This window comes from Lissotriton helveticus, chromosome 4_1 (assembly GCF_964261635.1).
Source record: "Lissotriton helveticus chromosome 4_1, aLisHel1.1, whole genome shotgun sequence".
NCBI lineage: Eukaryota > Metazoa > Chordata > Amphibia > Caudata > Salamandridae > Lissotriton > Lissotriton helveticus.
Window position 1 is genome coordinate 142,065,320 of NC_136063.1, and position 24,102 is coordinate 142,089,421.

The 24,102-nt window shown below is 51.8% G+C and overlaps 1 protein-coding gene across 9 annotated transcripts in view; it reads left to right on the top strand.

Moving 5' to 3' along the window:
• PLEC (plectin) overlaps positions 1–24,102 on the top strand; it is a 1,130,647-nt gene that overhangs the window by 661,099 nt on the left and 445,446 nt on the right. For 3 of the 9 annotated variants that reach the window (XM_078686560.1, XM_078686561.1, XM_078686562.1), the window contains exon 1: positions 10,502–15,054. The exons of the other annotated variants lie outside the window; for them this stretch is intronic. In XM_078686560.1, coding sequence (XP_078542686.1) covers positions 10,947–15,054 — 4,108 coding nt within the window. In that variant the 5' untranslated portion in view covers positions 10,502–10,946. Of the gene's footprint in view, positions 1–10,501; positions 15,055–24,102 lie in introns of those variants that run through there. 9 annotated transcript variants of the gene reach the window in all.

The following is a 24,102-nucleotide window of genomic DNA, read 5'->3' on the forward strand; positions in this document are numbered from 1 at the left end:
TTTCCTTTTGGATATTGTGTGAGGCATCTTTGGAGGGGGCAGGCATTGGTACCCTCACTCCGATGTGTTCCAACGAGCAAAAGTTTTTGAGGGGGGGAGGGTTGTAGAGGTTTTGTTGTGTTTTTAAAATTTTTGTAAGCCACACCTGTCCCTTTAAAGGACATTGGATGCTTTAAAAAAGCATGTTTTTAAATGTTTTGTTTGGAAATGCAAATGCAGGGACAGAGCTCTGCTGTCTATTGCAGGCATTCATCCCTGCATTTACAATCACCGGGAAGGCAAATTGCAAACCTCTTAATTTATATTAGACAGGTTGTTTGCAACCCCTCAGTGAATGCACAATTGGCAGTGGGACCCTTTAGTACATATTGCATTCTACTGTAATTGCATTTATATAGCGCTTACTACCCCTGACGAGGCGTTGAAGTACTTTTTCGGTGAGTAGCATGCTACTCCGGAACCCATAAAGGATTAGTGGTGAATTAGTATAGTAAAATGTTAAAGTAATTAGAGTGTGGATATGTTTTCAGTTATTTGGATTGAGAAGGATAGTGGAGGGATAGAAGAGGGACAAGGTTAGCATTTATATAGCACTTGCTACCCCTGATGAGGTGTTGTAGCACGCTACTCTGGAACCCAAACAGGATTATTGGTAATTAGTATAATGAAATATGCAATTGATTTGAGTGCTGGACATGTTAGTCTGTTATTTGGATTGAAAAGGATAGTGGAGGGATACAAGAGAAAAGTGTCTAGAAATGTTTTTGTTTATTTTTTTGTTAAATTTTGTTAAATTATTTTTGGAGTTTATAGCTATGGGATGGGGGTTGGGATGAGTAAAGGGGTGGTGGAGGGGAGTTAGTATAGGGAAATATGAAATTGTTATGAAATATGTTGCATTGCAAATAGCATTCCCATTTGCAAACCAGTTGTTGTGCACATTGAACATACTGATCTGGGAGCATAGTTGGCGCATCTGGTGGGTGGGTCGAGTGATAACGTATTGATTACTAATACAAAGAGTATTTATTGGCCGGTGACAGGAGCACAGACAGTTATTTGCATAAGTAAAGTAGGTGACATGAGTGTAGGTAGAAACACACACGTTTACAATAACAGCAGCTCCTCTTGTTATTCCATCACCAAGGTGTAGTTGGGTGATTCTGTGTGTTACAAGGGTCAATTCCTGGAAGGACACTTTTCCTGTAAAAATTGTCACTTTCAGAGCATGGATGCTCCGCCTCGGACGGTGTTATTTGCTGTGCCTGTCCCCCAGGTTCTTACTAATATAGGTTCCCGTAATAAATGTTTGCTGTGTAATGTCAGATCACTGCCTAAACATCACATGCAGATCTGGGATCTCATCTCAGAGGCAGAACCTGACTTATGTTTCTTCACCGAAACTTGGCTAAAGCCCCACACTGCACCTTCCATTACTTTGGGAATACCAGAGGGATATAAAATTATCTGCCAGGATAGACCCATAAAAATGGGAGGTGGCCTAGCCATTGTGCACAAGGATAGCATTATGGTCTCCATTCTCGAGCAATATTGCTCTGCAAAGATCGAGATGCTGGTTTTTAAAATCTGCACCTCGCCAAAATGTTTTGTGAATGGCGCTCTGATCTATCGGCCTCCTGGACCCATGAACAATTTTTCCAATATGCTATTGGAATTATTGGCCCCCCATGTTAATGGAGATAAAGACTTCTTACTATTGGGTGATTTTAATATACATGCAGAGTTAAAGGAGGAAAAAGAAACCCAGGACTTTTTAAATGATCTTTTTTCATTGGGATTCCTGCTCCGTAACACAGGACCTACCCATAGGGCTGGACATACTCTGGACCTCATCTTGTCCAGGTTCCCTGGAATTGAGTGCTCTGACCCTATCGTAAATGTATGGACTGACCATTTTACGATTGAATTCTCTATTCCTGAGATAGGACCTATTCCTAAAAAATCCACTCAGATTCCCATGAAACGGAGACAATGGCACACGATAACTAAAGAATCTTTGAGGGATGCCTTCTCTATTCAAGATTATGTCACAACGAACGATATCGACGTGGCGCTAGAAAATTATGAAAAGGCAGTAACCATTGCCATTGAACATATAGCTCCTATGAAAACCTTTAAGACCCGCCCGACGAAAAATCAGGAGGTGTGGTTTTCAGAGGACTTAAGGTCCATGAAACGTAGGACTAGGAAACTAGAGAAAATCTGGCGTACATCTCATTTGGAGTCAGATAAAGGGGAGTATCAGACGGCGCTAAAATCATATCATAAAGCTATTCGAACAGCCCGTAAACAACATATCACCTCACAATTAGAGGCGGCAGGAAATGCGCCGAGGACTCTCTACCAGATATTGAACTCCTTCCTGAAGCCGGCAGCATGTGAGAGTGTTGACACTTCATCTCAACAACTTTGTGACGACACTGCCTGCTTCCTCACGAACAAGATCGAAACCATCTACGAAAAGATTCATGTCTCTATAGCATCCATTGGACATGTGATCTTTCCCACTGTGGTCCCAGCGAGTAAAAAGGTTCTCGCCTCCACCTTCACTAATTTTCCTAACATCACTGTGGCTGAAGTGGAGGGACTCATTACAACTATAAAAAGTGGGAGCCCTATGGATCAGCTTCCACCGAGAGTGATGATCGCAGTGAGGAGCATATTGGCACCAGAAATCCAAAGTTTGGTCAACCTCTCTTTGGACACAGGCTGTGTCCCTTTAGAGTGGAAGAGAGCCCAAGTGCGACCCATTCGCAAGAATACCGCTATTGCGTGGGCTGACATGACTAATTTGAGACCCATTTCCCTTTTACCATTCCTGGGAAAGCTCATAGAAAAGCATGTCAACAAGCACTTGTCTAATCACCTGGAACACACTGGTGCACTAGATCCATCTCAGTCGGGCTTTAGACCAAAATTCAGCACGGAAACAGCATTGCTGTCAATTACCGATGATCTGCGCATGCTCCAGGACAAAGGAACATCAGCTGTCCTGGTGCTGCTGGATCTATCGGCAGCTTTTGATACCATCTCACATGAAATTTTGGTCGAGCGCCTGACTGAGACTGGACTAGGGGGCATGGCACTGGCTTGGCTAAAGAGCTTTCTTCTGGATCGAACCCAATGTGTCACCATGGGAGACTTTCGATCCAGGGAGACCAGGATTACTAAGGGGGTGCCACAGGGCTCTTGTTTGAGCCCTACATTATTCAACATCTATGTGGCCCCCCTGGCGAATATCCTGAGAGCCTTTGGTTTTTGCCCAGTGTCATATGCTGACGATACTCAGCTGCTCTTTCCCTTTGACCATCTAACCCCAGAGGTATTACATTCTTTCTCTGAGGGGATGAGAGCAGTTTCCCAATGGATGTCTTTGAACAAGTTGCAGTGCAACGTTTCAAAGACAGAGGTTATGCTCTTTGGGGAGGCTAAAATCTGCTGGGCTCCTGACTGGTGGCCTTTAGATCTTGGCCCAGTCCCTGAGCCCAAGCAGATAGTCAAGAACCTAGGGGTCTGTCTGGAACAAGAACTCAGCCTGAAGCAGCATGTTACCAACATTGTGGGGTCCTGTTTTCGAACTATAGGACTACTGCGCAGAGTCTTCCCACTGCTTCCAGACACCATTAGAAAGACCCTGGTCCAGGCGCTGGTTATCAGTCGTCTCGACTATTGTAATGGTCTCTTGTTGTCAGCTAATGAGGAGGATCTGGACAGGTTGCAGGTTGTGCAGAACACTGCAGCTAGGCTGGTGGTAAATGCTCCTCCCAGAACACCATCAAAACCACTTCTTGCTAGGCTTCACTGGCTCTCCATTCGTCAGAGAGTCACCTTTAAGATATGTTGTACGATACATAAGGGACTTCATGGTTTGGGTCCCTCTTATCTGGCAGACAAGTTTGTGCCGTATGTCCCTTCCCGTGCTCTACGGTCCAGTGAGCAATTGCTTCTTATGATTCCTAGGATCAAGCGGGCTAGGCAAGGGGGTAAGGCTCTGTCGGTAAGGGGACCGAAGATTTGGAATGGCCTCCCTCTCCAGCTTAGGCAGCTTGAAAATCATCTGGCCTTCAGGAAAAAGCTGAAGACGTTCCTGTTCCAGGGCTAACTTTACAGTCTCAGAATTGGATTGCAGTTATGTAACTTGTTCTCCTGTAGGTTCGACAGTCATAAAGCGCGGAGATACTCCCCTGGGAGTCTATTCTAGCGCTCTACAAACACGCAAAATAAATAAATAAATAAATAAATAAATGGAGTATTTTTGTATTTGAAATATGAAATTGTCTAGCTGAGTTGCTGTGCTGTTTATCATGGGCATTTAGCCACCCGTTAGTAATAAAGAAAGGATTTTGACCTACAGAATGCAAATCTGCATTAGTGATTTGTTGCCTCCAGGCCCTAATGAGTGACAACTGACCACTATAATATGTTATGGTAACTTTTTGAGCGCAGGCACTAGCGAGAGCTTCTTGGTGCTGGAAAGCAACGCAACAAGTGTGAAAGCAAAAGGAAATGTAACAAGAGATTACAACTTTTAAAACTTGTTTTTAAGTAATCATGTTAAGATAGAAAGATTTTTTTTTTGTTGCATGAAGAGCTAAGGACAAGTTATTGTACTATGTGTGTGGGTTCCTTGTCCATACAGTGGTATAAAAATTGTGGCCACACATCTTAAGCCCGACCTCTTAGATAGAGGTGGGCGAGCCACTGAAAGCTCAAGCCAGAGGCCCCACTTTGACTCTGCTGGAAGTGCTCTTGGAACCTCGAGCCCAAAATGAGTGAAGCTTTCATGTGGCTTCTGCTTCAACAATGAAAGGAAAACAGGAGGGAGAACGAGATACTCATCTAGTGGCTGAATTGCACAATGTGAAACAAGAAAACCTGTCATCAATCTTGGCTGCCCAGCGTGCAAATTGTGTGATCCTAGACAAATATTTTATTTCATCAAGCCTCCTCGACTTCATGATCACAAATGGCAGCAGAATGCAAGCCACACAAAAGCGCCTTGTGTTTGATCTGATAGCCTATAATGTTTCTCCGTCTATAATGGAAATCTAGGCCACATACAGGGTGTGCCCGACATCTGACTCTTGGTTCACTAATGGCAATGTCACCAGGGCAGGAATGTTTCCCAGTTCATGTTTAAAAACTTTCACTTTTATTAAGTACTTCTCATTTCAGTGATTTTATATAATGTACTACAGTAAAAAAACTTCGACATGTTAGCAAAATGCACTTTTTTTTAAATTTGAAGAGTCTTTATCATATTTACCATGATGTTTGATGCATGACGAACATTTTTCAGGTCTCGACTCTTGCACGGGCTTCAAGGCCGAGACAGACCCTTGGCTCGACGCCCTTACTCTTACAGCCAGCATCATCAGGCATGCGGTACTGGTAGTGAAATGTAAATGTAAATTGATACTTGTATAGCGCACTACTTACCCGCAAGGGTCTCAAGGCGCTTGTACGAATACCGCTGTGGAACCCATCCTGGTTTTCCCTGTGAGGTGTCCACTCCTGGGCACCCCCAAGGTGGAGGCCAGGCATCCTTAGCGTTGTGGGGGCCGTTGTGGAGATTAAGCAAGCTATTGCCCAGAGTTGCAGAGTGGGACTCCATGATTGGAATAGGCACCGAGGCGAGAATTATCAGGTCTGTGGAATTTTTGAGCCCAAGACCTGCCGAGGCGGGGAATTGAACCCTGGTCCCGGGCTAGACCTCTGCATCAGGGTCTGCCGCTCTAACCATTGAGCCACACTTCTCTAGTACATGTAACCTGAGGAGGTACAGGCTGAGAGAAAAGGAGGAGCCTGCCCTCTTCTTTTGGTGTAAACCAGGGCTTTAAGTAGGATGAAAAAACTGGGAGGTCTCTCAAAGGGCGTGGCCAATGTAATTAGGGGCGTGGCTTAAAACACGTAACCTAAAAAATCTGTGGTAAATTTGCTGCTTCTGTCATTGCATCCAGATAAATAATGAAACAAGCAACATTCCACCTAGAAGAAGCCAGGACTATTAGCTTAGCCAATGCTTGTTAGTTGCATAAGCTAAATAAGCAACAGGGATGGCTTTGTTGTATATAATATTGAAATTGCTTCCGTTCTGGAATGATGAGACGGAAAGAACTACACCGAGTCTCTTTGAAGGCAGTGAAGGGCGGTACTGCTGCCAAGCTAAGATTGTTATTTCACCCTGAGGGCAAAAATGGAGAACCCGATAGGGGCCCGTCTCAGCACCTGCTTTTGAGAACCCGGCCCACTTAAAGCCATGGGGTAAACATCTGCAGCGTCACCTTTCGCTGCAAACAGTGACTGCCAGGCTTCCGGGAGGCCCTTCTCAGCCGGATGTGCGTGTTCTGCCTGTGCAGGGTGGCACCCTCGTGCGCTCTCGCGCCCTCGCTTTAAGACGGCCCTTGTTTTAGTTCCGTTATGATCTGCATGAAGTCAGTGCGCTGCAGCACCGAACCCTGCCCCCGGGCGGGGCGCAGGTGCTTCCCTGGGACACCTGTTGCAGATTCACGCTCGCTGCTTGTAAACTAGTTCTGCCGAGGGGCACAGGGCGCGGCTGTGCGGCGCGTAACGGAAGGAAGGCCGCTGCCCGGGGAGGGCAGGATCATCAGAGAGGGAATGAATGCATGGCCGTGGCCCGCCATCATCTGCTCAGAACCTTAGCCAGGGAACATGCAGCGCTGCCCTCTGTGCTGCATGTCACAGCAGCGCGTGCTAGGCACCCAGGGTGCGTTTTATATGTTGTTTACCTTTGAGAACTGGTGTGAAGGAACGCGCACCTCTGACCGGCTGCACACGTGGTTTCGGAGTTCAGGAACGTGTTGGTGCGGTTTGTGATTGTGAACTTGTGCCAAAGATTGGAAGGTTTTTGATGTTATTCACTATTCGTAGAGGTGGTCCTTCTGGCGTGGCCCAGCAGCACGAGTCTGTGTGAGGGCCGTTTTGTCCCAGCCCACCTTCAAGAGTCTGTGTGAGGGTCGTACCCACCTGCACGAGCCTGTGTGGGGGTCGTACCCACCTGCACGAGCCTGTGTGGGGGTCGTACCCACCTGCACGAGCCTGTGTGGGGGTCGTACCCACCTGCACGAGCCTGTGTGGGGGTCTTACCCACCTGCACGAGCCTGTGTGAGGGGCTGTTCTGTCCTAGCCCACCTGCACGAGGGGTACGTATGTGTGAGGGCAGCCGGGACCGGCGTTGGGTGATAATTTGCTCCTGGGGCCCTGCTCTGCTGTGCTGTTTGTCACAGGGGGGGGGGGGGCTGGCTATGTTACGGAGGGGGCCTGTGATTCCTTAGCGCTTTCAAACATGGACCGGAAACCAGCGGTGCTGGCCTCTGGCGTGCTGTGTATTACTGCACGGCTCGTCAACACAAGCCTGTCTTTGGGCCTGGTCTAGGCTGCGCGTTACCCAAGACCGTTGTCGTTTACTTGTCTTTGTTTGTGCTGTTTGCCTCGGAGTGTGCTTGCCAAGAAGGTGGTGGTGGTGCAGTGCTGTTTACGCATAAACGGCCTTGGCTGCCGTGTTCTAGTATGCATGGGAAGGGGGGCTTTGTGACTTGTCTTGTGGGGCGTGTGCTCTTGAACGTGGGTCTGTGGTGCTGCTGTGCTCTATCACAGACGGTCTGATCTAGGGAGAGACACACACCTGTCTCGTTGTTTCATCTCGAGACCTTGCACTTGGCAGTTCTCGAGAACCTCTCTGTTTCATTCCAGACTCTGTCTCGTGAATGTTCGGTGCTGCTGTTTGCCACGTGGGGCCTGTTTTCTCCCCACTCGGCCCCTTCTTGGATGGACTGAAGTATCTGGGGGGAGAGGGGGGCTCTCAATCGAGTGTTTAGGGCTCGCAAGGGTTGCCCTGGCCTCATCAGGAGCAGTCGGGCGGGCGCGTGCGTTGGAATGGGGTGGACATGACCAGCACTTTAACTTGAAGTGCCCTCGCCGCCCCACCCTGTCTAGGCGCTCCATACCTGTTTCCCATGAGCCTCCCCCTGCCCCCAGGCCTGCGAGCCTCTTCCAGGTGCGCTCCCTGCCCCTGTGACCCCAGACGTGTCATCCTGCATACCTCCGAGACTGCAGGGCGGGGGTTCTCTCTGCCCCCGTGGAATGGCTCGTCGGGGGCGGGGCCTTGCCACTCTCTGTGCCCGGGAAGTGATCTGTGCAGCGGAATGCTGCCGGGGTGGCACGTCTGATGCACCTCACTGCGGGTTACGCCTTGCACCCCTCGGTCACCCTGCCATTCTGCCTCCTCACCCCAGATCCTGCCATTGTTGCCCCCCCTGTATCCCCTAAAGCAGGTCCCTCCAGCGCTCTGTGCCCCCCTGCACCCCAGGCCTTGTATCACACACACCCTCCCTCACATTTGTCCCCGTGTCGGAGGCGCCCCGCCTGGTCCCAGGGGGGTGGGTGCTTGGAATTCCCTCTGCAGCCTTCAAGGAGCGCAGCTGCTCGGCTGCTTCAGGGCGCACGGATCCCTTTACCAGCAGCACGCACTTCTCACACGACCTCACTCGCTTCGAAAAGGGCAAAGTTCAAGGTCGTTAGAGTGACCCCAAGAAAACTCAAGCCCCTTCCCCAGTCCAAAACCCTCGTGTGTCTACACACAGTCCGTAGAGTCCGAGCAGACTCTGCTCGACGCTACACACTCTTGCTGTTAATGCGCCTGCGACTTGTGGCTACGAGGGTGACCCCTGCTGGAGAGTATAAGAAATGCAAAAAGAACAGATGATGGATAAAATGCTGAACATATCAGACATTCACCCCCGTAACACCACAGGTCTGGGTTAAATTCATTGTTGTTGTGCTTGCCACACCACCCCAGTTTGGACCCAGCCATAGGCAAATCAGTCTTGGCCCTGCTCCTCAGGGGAACAGTCCAGCCTGAACTTGCAGGCCAGGTCCTCCATGGACCGGAAACAAGCATCCTGGGACCAATTCAGGGTGTCACCCCTCATCAGCCCGGCTAGCTTGACTCCAGTGGCATAGAGAGCACAAGAGACACGTCTGGGCATAACCATGGCCACTTAAGGTGACAATTGTAGAAAGAATAATTGATGGATGGAATGTTGAACAAATCAAACTTTTACCCCCAGTCACAGATCTGGGTAAAGTGGGATGGGCATGTCCAAATGTGGGTTCCTGGCTTGCTGTGCCATTGGAGTCAAGCTAGCCTGTGTTACCCTGATACCAACCTCAGGAAGCTTGTTTCTGGTTCAGGGAGGACCTGGCTTGGCAGTTCGGGCTGGACTGTTCCAGTGAGGAGCAGGGTCGAGATTGATTTGCATATGGTTGGGTCTAAACTGAGGTGACATGATTAGCACATAAAAAACGATTAATTACACCCAGATCTGTGACTGGGGGGTGAATTTTAGATTTTTTTTTACATTCAGTCCATCATTTGTGTGGTTTTGCTTTGGAGAGTATAAGAAAGGCAGGTGAAACATCTGAGGCAAGCACGTCCATGGCCTGCTACGTCATGGCACTGGGCACGCAGCACAACTGGCCTCATGCCAGGCAGTACCCCTACACTGAGGGGGCAGGTGAATTGTCTGCCTCTTCTGGTGCCAGCAGGACTGACCTGGGCAAGGACAATCCGAGAATATGCCATGGCAAAGTTTCAATGGGTCAGTGTGCCCTCCGCGCGGGCACTCGGGGGCTTCTTCTGGGCGGGAGGCGCATGCAATCTCTCAAACCGGTGCAAAGGCATGGTGACCGCGTAGAGTCCAAATCATTCGCAAACGTGCCCTATACAAATGCCATGAGAGCGCTTCGACTGCTTCCTGCTCCAAGTGGGCAGCCAGAAACACCTTTCTACCAGCTCTGCCACCCCTCACAGCGCACCCAAGCAGGTTCTGAATAATTTACTCATCACTGGGGCAGGCCGTATTGGCCTGCTGGGATATGAGTAATCCTTCGCCCAAGATCACACACAGCGCCAGTCTGCCGTGTGGCAGTCTCCTAACAACGTACACTCACAATAACATCGGCCCGCCGGGGTGACTAACTGCTTGCCTCAGATCACATGGCGCAGACCGAGCGGATTTGTGGGAGACTTACAAAAATGATGCAAGCAACCACGTGAGCACCGTATCGGGTGTGAAATGTGCCCGAAAACAGTTGCTTAGATTCTAAGGCGCTCGCGCAAAATGTAATCCCACCGGCATTGGGCGACTCGCCCAAGATCACACCCTGAGTCCTGTCGCCAGCACTGGAACTGGAACCCACAGAGGTCCGGTCACAACGCATCTTCCACACTTCAGCCGCCCCGTCCATTCTCTCCCCCCCCCAAGCTGGGAGTGACAGGAGCAGGTTCGCCCCCCATGCTCGCCGCGCTGGCCCGGAATGAATGGGCCCGGCGCCGGCAGCAGCGCGGCTGAATCAGTGCCTGAGGTTAGGAGTGAGCCGGCCCTGCCCTGCCCTCCCCTCCTCCCGGCCGGCCCTGCCCTCCTCCAGGCCGGCCCTGCCCCCTTCCCTCCCCGTCTCCTTTCTGGGGCGTGTGTGCAGATGTGACTGCGCCTCTCATTCTGTCTGGGGCTGGGTATATCTGCTCCATGTGCGGCTGCCCGTCCTTCCCGGCACTTCACCGGCCTCTCCTTGGCACCGGAACCGGCCACCCTGCGCCCGCAGCCTGGAGAGCCTGACTCCGCCCCCGCTGACAGCTGCTCCCGGGACCCGGCACCGTGCCCCCAGCCCGTCTGCTGGCACCACGCGTGCCCCGGGCCGGCCCCCGCTGCAGCCGCGCGCACACTCATACTTCAGAATTATTCCTGGAGCTCACAACGTCAGGACGTTGGCACACGTTGGCGCCCTCGAGCAGCCGGATCCGCCGTGCTCTGTCATTTGCAGAGGGGCACTTCTGCCAGATCCTGCTCCCTGCAGTTTCTTTCCGGGTTCCTCGTGGGCACCGGGTGCCCAAGAAGGCCTGAAAGATGGTGGCGGGCATGCTCATGCCACTGGACCAGCTGAGGGCGATCTACGAGGTGCTCTTCCGTGACGGGGTGATGATGGCCAAGAAGGACAAGCGGCCGCAGAGCTTACATGGCCAGGTGCCAGGGGTCACCAACCTCCAGGTGGCACGTGCCATGGGCTCGCTCAAGTCGCGGGGCTTCGTGCGGGAGACCTTCGTCTGGCGCCACTTCTACTGGTACCTCAACAACGAGGGCATCGTCTACTTACGCCAGTACTTGAACCTGCCACCTGAGATCGTGCCGGCATCCCTGCAGAGAGTGCGTCGGCAGGTGGCAGTGGCGGTGCCAGGCCGGGCAGCTGGGCCACCCCATGTGCAGCGGATCCAGGGCCCTACCAGCTATGCCCCAAAGTCGAGCGAGAGTTGGGGAGCCAGACAAGAACGCCAGGATTACCGTCGAAAGGAGGAGGCCGAGGACCTTAGCTTGACCACGTCCGCCATGATGGGGTTGTCCAAGGGCCCTGGGGCCTATCTCCAGACCGCGGCCCGGGGTCGTGGTTCTAGACAACAGTTTCAGGAGTTTCGTCAAAAAGAGGAGGAAGTGGTTCAAGAGAGAGTTGCATACATGCCGACGTTGTCCAAAGACCCAACCAGCCTGTCTAGGCCAACGGAGAGTCGCGGACCAAGGCAAGAACGCCAAGAGTACCGTATAAGAGAGGAGGAAACATTCCATGTGAAGAGAGCATCCATGGCAACGGTGTCCAAAGAAGCCATCTCCAATATACCAATGGCGACCGAGAGCAGCGGGCCCAAAACAGAGCGACAGGAGTATCGACGTAAAGAGGAGATAACCTCCACATGGGGTATGTCCAAAGACCGAATGAGCGATGTTCAAAAGCCTAATGAGAGACCAGGCCTTAAAGAGACGAAGAACCAGGAGACTGAAAAGGTCTCCGTGGAAGTGTCCAAGGGGTCTTCCAAACAGGAGCCGAAGGCCAGAGACAGCAAACCTGTGCCGAAGAGTCATCAAAAACAGGAAGTAGAAGAGGTCGCCTTGGAAGTGTCTAAAAGTGTGACTGGCAAAGCGCCAAAGACTGAGGAGAACCAGGGATCAAGGCAACCGCAAAAGAAGAGCCAAACACAAGTAGAAAAAGAAGAGAAGAGAGTAGAGATTGAGGTTTACAATGGCACAGTCAACGATGTTCCAAAAGCAGATGGGAACAAAGAACTGGTAAAGAACCAGAAGCAGGTAGTTAAAGAGACCAAAGTGACCACAACAACCACAGTTGTTGTGGCCAGTACATTGACCAACAATTCAACAAAGGCCGAAGAGATCCAAGAATCCAAACAACAGTTGAAGAAGAACCGTAAGAAAGCGGGCAAAGAAGAAGCAATTGTGGAGACCGCACCCATGGTGGATGTATCCAAGGTCCCAACCAGTGATGGTCCGATGACCGGTGACCGAAAACAGATGGAGATTCATGAAGACACCAATGAGGTTCAGAAGGAGGCTGAAGCTAAAGTTGAGCTGTCCAAGGAGCCAACAAATCTTGTACCAAAGACGGAGGAGATCCAAGCATCAAAAAAACAGTCAAAGAAGAACCGTAAGAAGTTGGAAAAGGAGGCTGATGTGGAGACCACGCTTATGGCTGGAGAGCACAAAGGCCCAGCCAGCGATGTCTCAAAGGGTGATAAGAGTGAAGAAATACTGAAGAGTGTTCAGAACCAGGAACTAGGCGGCCTCCACGTGGAAAAAACTGAAATCATTGAAGAGGCCCATGAGTCGAAACTACAACTGAAGAAGAAAAACAAGAAAGCTGAACTGGAAGAGTCGCGGGTGGAATTGGTACCTGTGGCTGAAGGACCCAAGGATTCTCCCAATGATGTTCCAAAAACAGATGAGAGCAAGGGTTCAAAGAAGGAAAAGCGTCGGAAAAAGGAGCTGGAAGAGATCTGCACAGAGAAGGTATCTGAGGAACAAGTCCTCAAGGGCCCAATCAGGGATGTCCACAATGTTGATGAAAGTATACCATCGAAGGAGAAGAAGCAGACCCAGGAAACTAAAGAGGTCCCCGTGGTGACAGAACCAATGGTGTCCGCATCAAGGGACAAGGCAAGTGCGACCCAAAAATCCAAAGAGAATAGAAAATCTAAAAAAACACTGGAGTTGAAAGCAGAGACTGAAGTGGTCGAAGTGGGCGTGGTGTCCACCAGCTGTGTCCCAGAAGCCACCGAAATTCAAAGAGCTGAACTAGCTCCAAAGGATATCTCTCCAAAACAAGGATTGGAAGATGTCAGCAGTGAGACAAGTTCCTGTGTAAATGCACCAGACAGTCTTAGGAGCAGTGTTTCGAAGTCTTCTCAGATTCAGGAGACAAAACTAGGCATCCACCATCAAGAAGAGACCAAATCGTTCCACAAAGAGATCATATCAGTTGAAACAACCAAAAGTATCTCAAAGACTGTGGAGAGCCATGAATGCAGGCAGATTTCTAAAGTGCATAATGTAAGCGAGCATCCCCTGGACCATCAGCAAGAGAGGGCTAGAGATCTCCTCATGGACACCTTAGCCACATCGGTTGCGTCCAAGCAGGAAGTGTCTAATTTCTTGGATACTGATGCTGAACTAAGGTTAGGACAGGAGTCCACCCAGACCAATAAGAACACATTCCACGTGAAGTCGGTGCAAATGGTGGCAGTGTCCTCATCTCTGAGTAGTGCTGTCCAACTGGCTACTAAAAGCCAGGAAACCATGGTAGAGCTGAAGAAGACACTGTTGAAAGATGTTGGTGTGGACACTCTACAAATGGTGGGACTAACAAGAGATGCACCAACGATGAAAGAGACTTTTAGATCAGAGCAAGACGCTGGTCAAGAGATTCATCCAGAAGCTGAAGCGATGGTGGACTCAAGCAGTGAAACCTTGGTGCAGGCTCCCGAAACCAAACAGCTTCAGAAGAGCCTCCCGCGTGAGGAACACCAGCAGGCCAAAGAAGACCCTGCCCCAGTGGTTCGCCCAATCGGTGATGCCGCAAAAGTACAGGAGCCTCATGAACAAGTCTCTCAGGAGAAGGTCCAAGAAGGTCAGAAGGACACTCCCTCTGGAATGGAGTCTATAGTACATCTGACCAGTGATGAATCGAAGTCAAAGGTGATCGGGGAATCTACAAAAGAGACCCAGATGAGCTTCCAGGAAGAGAAAAAAGAAGAAATTCAAACTCCGGAAGAGCCGTTGCTGGTCTCGGCCAACCGTATCCCAGAGACGGAGGACCTACAAGGGCTCAACGCGATCCCAGTGGATTCAGTAGCAAAAGACTCAACTAGTGATGTAGCAAACGCAGAAGAGATCCATGAACCAGAACAGCCGAAGGAGATCCCATTGGAGCCAGTAGAGCCACCAGTTGATCATTCCAGGGGGGCCCCTAAGCTAGAGGAGATCTCCAGATCAAGTCAAGAGCTTCAGAGGAGCTCCCAGGAAGGGATGAATGAGGACCCCACGGAGAGCGTAGCCACTGTAGACCACACGATCTATGCTCGAGTAACCAAGGTGGCTTGTGAGCTTCAAGAGCTTCAGGACATCTTCCAAGAAGAAGAGGCCGAGGAGGTCCCCGTGCAGGCTGTTCTACGAGTGTGCCTGGCCAGAGCTTCTCCGGAGATGGAGGAGACCTCTGGGTCCCAGCTAGCGTCCCGGGAGAACTTCGAGGAGGTGGAGGCTGAGCTCCGGACTGAGACGGTAACCACGGAGGAGCTGGCCAACGCTTCTCAAAAGGCGGGAGAGGCCCATGTTCTAGGACGGGCGCTCCAGAGTAACTTCCAGGAAGTGAACGATGACCTGACCCTCGAGGCTTCCGCCATGGTGGACTCAACCACTGGGGCTTCCAAGGCTGGGGAGACCACAGGGCCAGGACACGAGTCCGTGGTCATCTTACGGGAAGTGGAGATTGAGTTCCGCAGTAAGACGGTAGTCACGGTGCGCTCAGCCAGTGGCCAATCAGAGGGAGGCGAGAGCCAAGTGTCCAGCCAGGAGCCCAAGGAGAACTTCCGGGAAGAGGTGCCCGAGAAGGACCAGGCTGAGTCTGTACCCACAGAGGGGGCATCACAGGAGCTTCCTGGCACCACCCCTGAGGAAGGTAAGCCTTCTAACCCATGCAGTTCACATTGGAGTTTGTGTGACCTCACCTCAGATGGGGCAGGTGAGGCTGTGAAGGGGCAGGTGAGCGGAGGCTGTGAAGGGGGTGGAGGCTGTGGAGGGGTAGGTGGGTGGAGGCTGTGGAGGGGCAGGTGGGCGAAGGCTGTAAAGGGGCAGGTGGGTGGAGGCTGTGAAGGGGCAGATGGGCGGAGTCTGTGGAGGGGCAGGTGGGTGGGAGCTGTGAAGGGGCATCCTTTTAACTTTTGCGTTGCTAACTAGTAAACTTGCTGGGAGAGCGGGAAAGAATGAGTGAGGCAGAACCAGAGAGACCAAGGGGGAGATATATTGTAATGGCGGCGCTCTGGGGAAGTTTGACTCTGTCTGGATTGAGTTACTGGAGCTGGGGGAGGGGCGTGACAGCACTGCTGACACTGAGGCGGCACGGAATACTGGAGAAGTAGAAAAGAGCGAAACGTGAATGAAGTGAGACCGAGGGGAGAGAAAACCGGGGGCACGAGAGCCACCGGAAGTGAGACTTGTTGCAGCGAGACCTAGTAGGAAAGGGAGAGGACCAGTGAGGGACACCTGTCAGAGACGGGAGGGGGACGGGGAGAGGCGCGGGGTCTCCTGGTGGCATACGAGGGGGAAGGGATGGGAGAAACATGGTGAGGTATATCGATGTGTGAGACTTCAGCTAGAAAGAGACACTGTTCTCGGCATATATGGAGAGTGAGACACGAGGACGGAGGGCGTAGTGTGGGGGCGGGGCGCCTGCACCTCCCTCTCAGGGCTGTCTCCCTCCAATGCCTGACGCAAACCACCTGGACATGTCTCATGCAGCGCCCCTCAGTCCCTCCTCTCTGTCTCCTCTCTGGTTGCACCCTCCCATTCTATCTTTCGATAAATCACACACTCGCCCTCCCACTTTCACTCTCTTCCCTCCAATACTCTCTTCCGCTCTCTCTTTCTGTCCCCGCGGCCTCTTTTCCTCTCTTTGGCGCCACCTTTCTTCTATTTACCCAAACACTCCTTTACCCCGGGGCATCTTCGCTTTCTCCACTTCTAAGCGCCTTGTTAGTATTGATTTCCCTGGGGCGTAGATTCGGGTGGACGGGGATGATGCCCCCCAAATAAATATATTTTCTATCAAACATTGTGGTGCGGGGGCTTTCAGTCGGGTACGGCGATTGATGTCTGTCCGATTTCACCTGGAGTGTTAACACGCACACACACACTCCCTCACTCTGTTTTGAAAGTTTCAAAACATGTTTCTTTTACTAAATATTGTGTTTCTCTCTTTGTGTCCACACTTATCCGAATTCCTCTACCTTTCCACTGCCCCATGAGCCCCTCGCCCCGATCTTACTGACCAATTAACGCCCGTGGTGTTTCCTCCTCCAAAGCGCCTGTAAGCAGTGCACAGTCAGCCGGAAGTGTGCACCACGGAGACGAAGAACCGGTGCTCGAATGAGATATTTGAGTGCATAAAACGAATGAACAGCGTAACACGTGCATTTGTGAAGCGCGCGTTCACCCAGGGCATCTGGGCGCTGAGTAACCGATGTTCATTGTTACCCAACTCAATGGGACTCATTCAGATGAATAAATGAACAAGTGAATGATGGGCGCGGAGTCAAGCAGACCCCAGCCATGCGAGGACCGGGAGGCTGGGGTCAGCAGATGTAGTGCGTCTCGTACAGTGCCACGAGCTGAGAGTGGCGTGGGGCACCCGCTAATGACGTCACGCCGACTGTGTGCACGTGCCGCCTCTGTCTGCCTTCCTTCTCTATTCAGGCTGTGGGCCAGGACACCAGTCCAGACCCCCCCCAGCCCCTCGAACACTTTATACGGCAGCACGCGGTCACGGTCCTGTTTATTCCCCGCCCAGCATGTGATATGTACGCGAATGATTCAAACACAGAGAGGGGTGGATTTAACCCTGACATGTCCACGTATGAGCAGCGCCCCGGGTCCTATCCGTGGCACTGACGCTGGCATATCGAGCATTGCACAGCAGAGGCATCTGTCCGGAATACTGAGGGGTGGGTAACTAATGTGTCTGAGAACTCTGTTAAAGTGCCAGGAGCCCACCCCGATCACCGTGTGGGGCGCGGCTTCAGGCAGCAGTCCCGGACCTCTCCCCAGCCCCACCGCGTCACATGTGTAGAGTTGGGGAGGGCCCTAGGCCCGCATGGTAGCTAGCAGCAATGATGTGGACACAGACACCAGTTAGGGGTAGTGGGAATGGCCTCGAGCACGTGCGCTCGGCCCCTTTTATTAGCAGCGTCATGTGACACCATGACGTCTGTGGTGGGTGTGTGTAAAGTGTGTTACAGCACTCCTGAACACTAGACCGTGTTCATGCTAGGACTCTACATCCCTCCCATTTTTTAATCGCAAAAACCCACATACAGAAATCAACCTGTGGGAAAAACAAACTGTATCAGGATGCAGTAAAGTGTTCAACTTCCGCTGAGTCCTTTTATCCGCCGCTGCTTGGCATCACAGATAATGTTCAATCTGCTGCGGGGAACGTCAGTTCACAGTGGCACCGGTTTGGGGGTGCTCGATGGAACCAGTCTATTGACGACTCTGCAGCAGAATTTGTCCTCACAGTCCTTCTTTTGCTCACTTCCATGGCGACGGGTGCAGTTAGAGTTCTTGTCGTTCGCCGGGGAATGATGCACGATTTCCGGTCTCGGCCTTAGCTTCACTTGTAGTCTGTGTCCTACTTGGCAAAAGGCAGATCCGTTGCAAGGCATCCCTCTCACTAGGATGACCCCTCTCGTCGGTGTTCCCCTGCCACGGGATATCCTTGAGGTCCTCTCTCTCGGATTTGCGCTGGGCTGGATGTGCCACATCAGGTTGCTCCTGCGCCGCCGTCAGTGGGGGTATGTAGCAGACCATGTGCCTCACCTCAGATTCCGCAGCCTCGTCCCAAGGTAGCTGTTGGTTTCTGTCTTTGCTTGCGATGTCTTCGCCCTCCCCGGACCTTTCGGATGGGCGTCGGAGGACCGTCTCTCGTCGCGGGGACTACGTCCCGGAGGCCTCTGCCCCTGAGTCACCACGGCTGGCATGTGTCCAGTGTCCGTGTGACCCCAAAGGTGGATGTCACCAACGGTCTCGCTTGCTCCTCTCCGCAGATCCTGGGTGTGCGGAAACATCGTCGATCAGCTGGTCTTCTTTGCCACTGGTGTTCTTCCGGCCTCGTGTTCCTCGCACCGTTGTCCTGGCACTTGTCTCCTTCCTTCTCTTCGGGAGTGTGAGTGGTCTTCCTGCACTCCTCTCTCTTTCCTAAGTTGGTTCACTGTGGGGACGTTGCTTCGCACTGACTCCTCCTTCTACGCTTAACTGTGGCAACAGGCCACATGGATATGCTTTCTTCCTTTTCACGGTGGCAGACGTGCCACTCAGATCTCTCCTTTTCTTCCTTCCTTTTCACGGTGGCAGACGTGCCACTCAGATCTCTTCTTTTCTTCCTTCCTTTTCACGGTGGCAGATGTGCCACTCGGATCTCTCCTTTTCTTCCTCCTGCTTCGCGACATCACTTGGACCGATCTTGTGTCTTCACTCCTGACCTGGGTCCTCCATGCAGTGCGCGCACTCTGCATGTGTACCCCTGGTCTTGTCCCCGCAGGGGATGCCCTCTAGGCGGGCAGCTCTCTTCCCCTTTTTCTTGTAGAATAGCTGTGGGTAGTGGCACGCATGGGCAGCACTACCGGCCTCGTCGCCAGTGTAGAGTTGGGGAGGGCCCTAGGCCCGCATGGTAGCTAGCAGCAATGATGTGGACACAGACACCAGTTAGGGGTAGTGGGAATGGCCTCAAGCACGTGCGCTCGGCCCCTTTTATTAGCAGCGTCATGTGACACCATGACGTCTGTGGTGGGTGTGTGTAAAGTGTGTTACAGCACTCCTGAACACTAGACCGTGTTCATGCTAGGACTCTACAACATGCAAGTGTCCCCCTTGAGAGTCAGAAATCCGCGGAACGCGACCGTGAAAATTATGCAATTCAATGATCTGCGCCCCCAAAATCTAAAGCTTCAAACCAGAGAAGGCAGATGAGGCCTCCGGCATCATGTTTTATAAAACCCACCCCCTCAGGCTACCGCCTGTGACCATTGCACCCCCACTTTGAGAGGAGGAGCTGATGCGGCCGTGCGGAGGCCTCTGTGCTGGCTGGGTGCCCTCTGTACTGGCAGGGTGACCTCTACCCTCATGGCACCAGGCATGGCACCTCCTGGTACTGTCATGGCACCCACATGGCTTGGCTCATCCCTGTGTCCATATGGTTTGAACCTTCTTCTATCCATGGCAGTAGTTGGCCAAATGGCCTTGTCATGAGTAAGTCAGAACATTTAGAAGAGTGGCGTGGGCATGTTCCGTGCCAGTCCCCACCGGCTCAAATTAAGCACTGGCGCGTACTACTGTCCAGTGACCGCCTCTGGGGACAATAACTTTACTCGGAATTAAAAGCTCCAGCATATCCGTAGTTAAGGTGTGTGTGGCTCACCCTGTTTAAATTGGCGCCCTTCCTTTATTCGGCAACATAATTCGACCAAAGCGCTACATGTCCAGGTGTCAGTGTTCTCTAGCTCGGAGGTGCCCAAGATTCCTTTTGGAGTGGTTTTTCCGTGCACCCATCAGTTGTAGGGTCTGATAAGGGTCAGTCCGAATGTAATGTTTGCACCTAGGTCTGAAATGGAAGGTTGGGGTCTCTAAAGCCCCCACCTCGGCTCTCAGAGAAGCATAGTTCAGCTTTAGAGTTCTAGCTCCTAGAAGGCGGTGTAAAGGCTTATCCAGCTATAAAATAACGCAGTTGATTTTCACACCATATATCGAGCATTAACCTCCAAGGTCTACTGCTTTTCATGGCGCCAAGAAACCTTTTTGAGGTACTTGTGCTTAATAAGTAAATTCAATTTGAAGTCCTCGGGCCTTCATCTGAAGAGATGTTCCCTTAAACGATCATAGGGTTCTGGTATATACTGGGCACTTATCCTATGGAATTTCAGGACTGCGGACAGCTCCAGCACTGGTATTGAGCTGAAAATCTTTAATTTTGGGTCAGAGTGGGCCATGGCCGGCCACAGGAGGTAGGGCAGAGGAAGGCCTTTGTATAAGGTAGCACATGAAAACATGGACCTCAAAATGTATTTAGCAAACTAATACACTCTGAAAAAGCAACCTATTGGCATTACCAAGCAATTGTACTCCTTTATACTAGGGTTCGGAAGAGAACATTAAATTATCCAGGTCCGCAAAAATGGCAGAAGTCAATCTGGCTGAATTAAAAAATTAAATAAAGGTCCATATTTTTGAGGTCATTATTTTGTTGCAGCCATATTTGGTGTTTGTTTTCCCAAAGTTTGTTTTTGCAGTCTTGTGTGTTTTTTCGACATGGACACATATACTGTGCTGTAGTGACGGGGTCTCTCATGCCTTCATGGCTTTCTGATGCTTTTCATGATTCTTTGAAGGGTCAGAGACGCGGGGTCCACATTTTCATGTGGATATATTTGGTATTTCCACTGGCAGTTAAAGTTCTAAAAACGGTGCAATTGTACATTTGAATCAGGCGACTACAGGCGGGACCCTCATTCTTAGACCTTGCTTCTAGTAACTAAATAGTTCATGTGATCACCTTGAAGTTTGGAAGGATTTCAAAAGAGTGGGCTTACATGTGAAGTTAAAGGGGGGCAGGCACAGGGTGGCAGCTGTGCCACCTTTCCTGTTTTAAGAGTCGCCCCTGTCCTCCTGCCTCTTTAAACTTCAATGGGAGGTTGCAGCAGGTGGTACCCTGTGCCCCCAATGGATTTTAGGAGTGTGCCACCCTGTCCCCCAAAGCATTACAAAGTGGACTTGTAGCCGATGGGTCCCTGTGCCCCACTGCATGTCAGTGGTGGCAAGCAGCAGGTGCCGTCCTGTGCCCCAGTGCAAGCATCTCTCACACACAGGCCAGTTTCTACATGGGCAGTGTCAGTGCAAGTGTCTCTCACACACCAGCTGAGCAGGGTCTGTGTCCGTGCAAGCGTCTATCACACACAGACCAGCTGCAGCATTTACAGTGCCGGTGCAAGCACATCTCACACACAGACCAGCTGCAGCAGGGTCTGTGTCAGTGCAAGAGTCTGTCACACACAGACCAGCTGCAGCAGGGTCTGTGTCAGTGCAAGAGTCTGTCACACACAGACCAGCTGCAGCAGGGTCTGTGTCAGTGCAAGCGTCTGTCACACACAGACCAGCTGCAGCAGGGTCGGTATCAGTGTCAGTGCAAGTGTCTGTGTCTCACACACAGACCAGCTGCAGTGGGACAGTGTCCATGCAAGCATCTCTCACACACAGACCAGTTTCTACATGGGCAGTGTCAGTGCAAGAGTCTGTCACACACAGACCAGCTGCAGCAGGGTCGGTGTCAGTGTCAGTGCAAGTGTCTGTGTCTCACACACAGACCAGCTGCAGTGGGACAGTGTCCATGCAAGCATCTCTCACACACAGACCAGCTGCAGCAGGGTCTGTGTCAGTGCAAGAGTCTGTCACACACAGACCAGCTGCAGCAGGGTCTGTGTCCGTGCAAGCGTCTATCACACACAGACCAGCTGCAGCATTTACAGTGCCGGTGCAAGCACATCTCACACACAGACCAGCTGCAGCAGGGTCTGTGGCAGTGCAAGAGTCTGTCACACACAGACCAGCTGCAGCAGGGTCTGTGTCAGTGCAAGCGTCTGTCACACACAGACCAGCTGCAGCAGGGTCGGTGTCAGTGTCAGTGCAAGTGTCTGTGTCTCACACACAGACCAGCTGCAGTGGGACAGTGTCCATGCAAGCATCTCTCACACACAGACCAGTTTCTACATGGGCAGTGTCAGTGCAAGAGTCTGTCACACACAGACCAGCTGCACCATGGACAGTGTCTGTGTCAGTGCAAGTGTCTGTGTCTCACACACAGACCAGCTGCAGTGGGACAGTGTCCATGCAAGCATCTCTCACACACAGACCAGTTTCTACATGGGCAGTGTCAGTGCAAGAGTCTGTCACACACAGACCAGCTGCAGCAGGGTCGGTATCAGTGTCAGTGCAAGTGTCTGTGTCTCACACACAGACCAGCTGCAGTGGGACAGTGTCCATGCAAGCATCTCTCACACACAGACCAGTTTCTACATGGGCAGTGTCAGTGCAAGAGTCTGTCACACACAGACCAGCTGCAGCAGGGTCGGTGTCAGTGTCAGTGCAAGTGTCTGTGTCTCACACACAGACCAGCTGCAGTGGGACAGTGTCCATGCAAGCATCTCTCACACACAGACCAGTTTCTACATGGGCAGTGTCAGTGCAAGAGTCTGTCACACACAGACCAGCTGCACCATGGACAGTGTCAGTGTCAGTGCAAGTGTCTGTGTCTCACACACAGACCAGCTGCAGTGGGACAGTGTCCATGCAAGCATCTCTCACACACAGACCAGTTTCTACATGGGCAATGTGAGTGCAAGAGTCTGTCACACACAGACCAGCTGCAGCAGGGTCGGTGTCAGTGTCAGTGCAAGTGTCTGTGTCTCACACACAGACCAGCTGCAGTGGGACAGTGTCCATGCAAGCATCTCTCACACACAGACCAGTTTCTACATGGGCAGTGTCAGTGCAAGAGTCTGTCACACACAGACCAGCTGCAGCAGGGTCGGTGTCAGTGTCAGTGCAAGTGTCTGTGTCTCACACACAGACCAGCTGCAGTGGGACAGTGTCCATGCAAGCATCTCTCACACACAGAACAGTTTCTACATGGGCAGTGTCTGTGCAAGCATCTATCACACACAGACTAGCTGCAGCAGGGTCAGTGTCAGTGCAAGTGTCTGTGTCTCTCACACACAGACTAGCTGCAGCATTTACAGTGCCGGTGCAAGCGTCTATCACACACAGACCAGCTGCAGCATTTACAGTGCCGGTGCAAGCATATCTCACACACAGACCAGCTGCAGCAGGGTCTGTGTCAGTGCAAGAGTCTGTCACACACAGACCAGCTGCAACATGGACATTGTCTGTGCAAGCTTCTCACACACACAGACCTGCTGCAGCGTGGACATTGTCTGTGCAAGCGTCTCTTGCACACACCAGCTTCAGCGGGGCAGTGTCAGTGCAAGCATTTCTCATACACCAGGTACAGCGGGGGCAGTGATGGTCCAAGCTTCTCTCACACACCAACTGACCACACACAGACCAGCTGCAACATGGGCAGTGTCAGTGCAAGCGTCTCTCACATGCCAGCTGCAGTAGGGGCAGTGATGGTGCAAGCTTCTCTCACACGTAGACCAGCTGCAGCGAGGGTAGTGTCAGTGCAAGCGTCTCTCACACACAGACCAGTGGGAGCAGGGTCAGTGTCCATGCAGGCTTCTCTCACACACAGACCAGCTGCAGTGGGGGCAGTGACAGTGCAAGCGTCTCTCATACACAGACTATCTGCACGAGGGACAGTGACAGTACAAGCGTCCCACAAACAGAGATCAACTGTAGCATGGACAATGTCCGTGCACGCGTCTCTCATACATCAGCTGCAGCAGGGGCAGTGATTGTGCAAGCTTCTCTCACAGAGAGACCAACTGCAGAAGGGAGAATAACAGTGCAGGCTTTTATCACACACAGACCAGCTGCTGCATGGGCAGTGACAGTGAAGGCTTGTCTCCAAAGCAGACAAGCTGAATGAAGGACAGTGTCGGTACACACCACTCTCACACACACATCAGCTACAGCAGGGGCAGTGACAGTGCAAGCATCTCTCACACACAGACCAGCTGCAGCAGGGGAAGTGGCAGTGCAAACCTCTCTCACCTACAGATTACTGCTACACTAGCAGTGACATTGCAAGCTTCTCTTCTACACAGACCAACTGGATCCGGGACAATGACAGTGCAGACCTCTCTCACACAAAGACCACCTACAGCTGGACAGTGACAGCGCAAGCTTCTCTCGCACACAGAATAGTTGAGGCAGGGACAGTGCAAGCTCCCCTCACGTTACAGACCAGCTAAAGCATGGGCAGTGACTTCAAGATTCTCTCATA